Source organism: Tupaia chinensis, unplaced genomic scaffold, assembly GCF_000334495.1.
Source record: "Tupaia chinensis unplaced genomic scaffold, TupChi_1.0 Scaffold000097_1, whole genome shotgun sequence".
Taxonomy (NCBI): domain Eukaryota; kingdom Metazoa; phylum Chordata; class Mammalia; order Scandentia; family Tupaiidae; genus Tupaia; species Tupaia belangeri.
The window spans coordinates 7,688,164-7,689,234 of record NW_006159559.1 but is presented as its reverse complement, the minus strand read 5'-3'; the positions used below and the strand labels follow the sequence as shown (position 1 = coordinate 7,689,234).

Below are 1,071 nucleotides of genomic sequence, written 5' to 3'. Positions count from 1 at the left end.
ATATAGACGATTTAAATATTTTTAGTCCATCCCTCGTCCCCCAAACTCATAGACTTTAGTGCCTCGACGGACATAGAGTAGGTACTACTAAGCGCAGGAACATTTAAATAAGAAACTACAGGCCTGGTGTCTGTGAATTCTCCCGATGTCCCCAAGTATCCCGAGCTGTAGCAAAATTAAGAAATACTGAAGTGGGACGAAAATGTAAAGTTCTTTGAAAGATCGCGAATATTCTAACTTGGTGATTGTTTCGATTTAAAGCCAAGAGCCTCCGCAGGCACTGGGGCTCTACTGGGGTGTGGGCTGCAAGGAGACTGACAGGGTTCAACATGCCGGGCTGGCACAACCGAGCCAGACGGCGGCGCTTTTCACTCCTCGTTTTTTGCAACCTTGTAAGGAGGTGGGCGTGGACTGTGCGGAGTCGGCGCCTCCTGATTGGTTGTCCATCTTGGTGATTGACAGGATCCCAGACTCCGCCCCCCACCACTTTATTGACACTAATGAGCAAGTTCTTCCCATCGCTCTCCTGCCTGGAAGTGCTGACAGATCAAGGCAACAAATTTCAATTACAATCCCTAATTTGTGTCCGCAGAGTGTTTTTTTACCCATGTTAGTCCTCTCTGGCGCATCAGTCGAAGCAGATCTTGGAGCAGCAGGAGGTGGAGGGGGTGGGAGCGAAGGAGTGCATCAGTGAGAGCGCGCGAGAGACCGAGGGAAGGAAACTTGGCGGGCGCGTCACACGTTCCTCGGCTCCCAACACAAGCGAGAAAGAGGAAACGCCAAATTTGTTTTTTGCCCACGGCGAGGAAAGGGACAGATCTCGGCCTGAGGGAGGCCCCGAGAGCCGTTCAGCTTTCGGCGGGGAGGAGTGTGAGTGCGTGCGTGTGTCCGCCTGAGTGTATATGAGAGAGGGGCAGGCGGGCGCGGGGCGGCGGGGATGGCCGAGAAGCGGAGGGGCTCGCCGTGCAGCATGCTCAGCCTCAAGGCGCACGCCTTCTCCGTGGAAGCGCTGATCGGCGCGGAGAAGCAGCAACAGCTTCAGAAGAAGACGCGAAAGGTGGGGACGTGAGC

The 1,071-nt window shown here is 54.5% G+C and overlaps 1 protein-coding gene across 2 annotated transcripts in view; it reads left to right on the top strand.

The window, feature by feature from the left end:
* The first annotated feature begins 580 nt into the window (after positions 1-580).
* Positions 581-1,071, top strand: part of TBX18 (T-box transcription factor 18) — a 30,775-nt gene continuing 30,284 nt past the window's right edge. For both annotated transcript variants that reach the window (XM_006143372.3, XM_006143371.3), the window contains exon 1: positions 581-1,065. In XM_006143372.3, the coding sequence (XP_006143434.1) occupies positions 938-1,065 (128 nt within the window). In that variant the 5' untranslated portion in view covers positions 581-937. The remainder of the gene's footprint in view (positions 1,066-1,071) is intronic.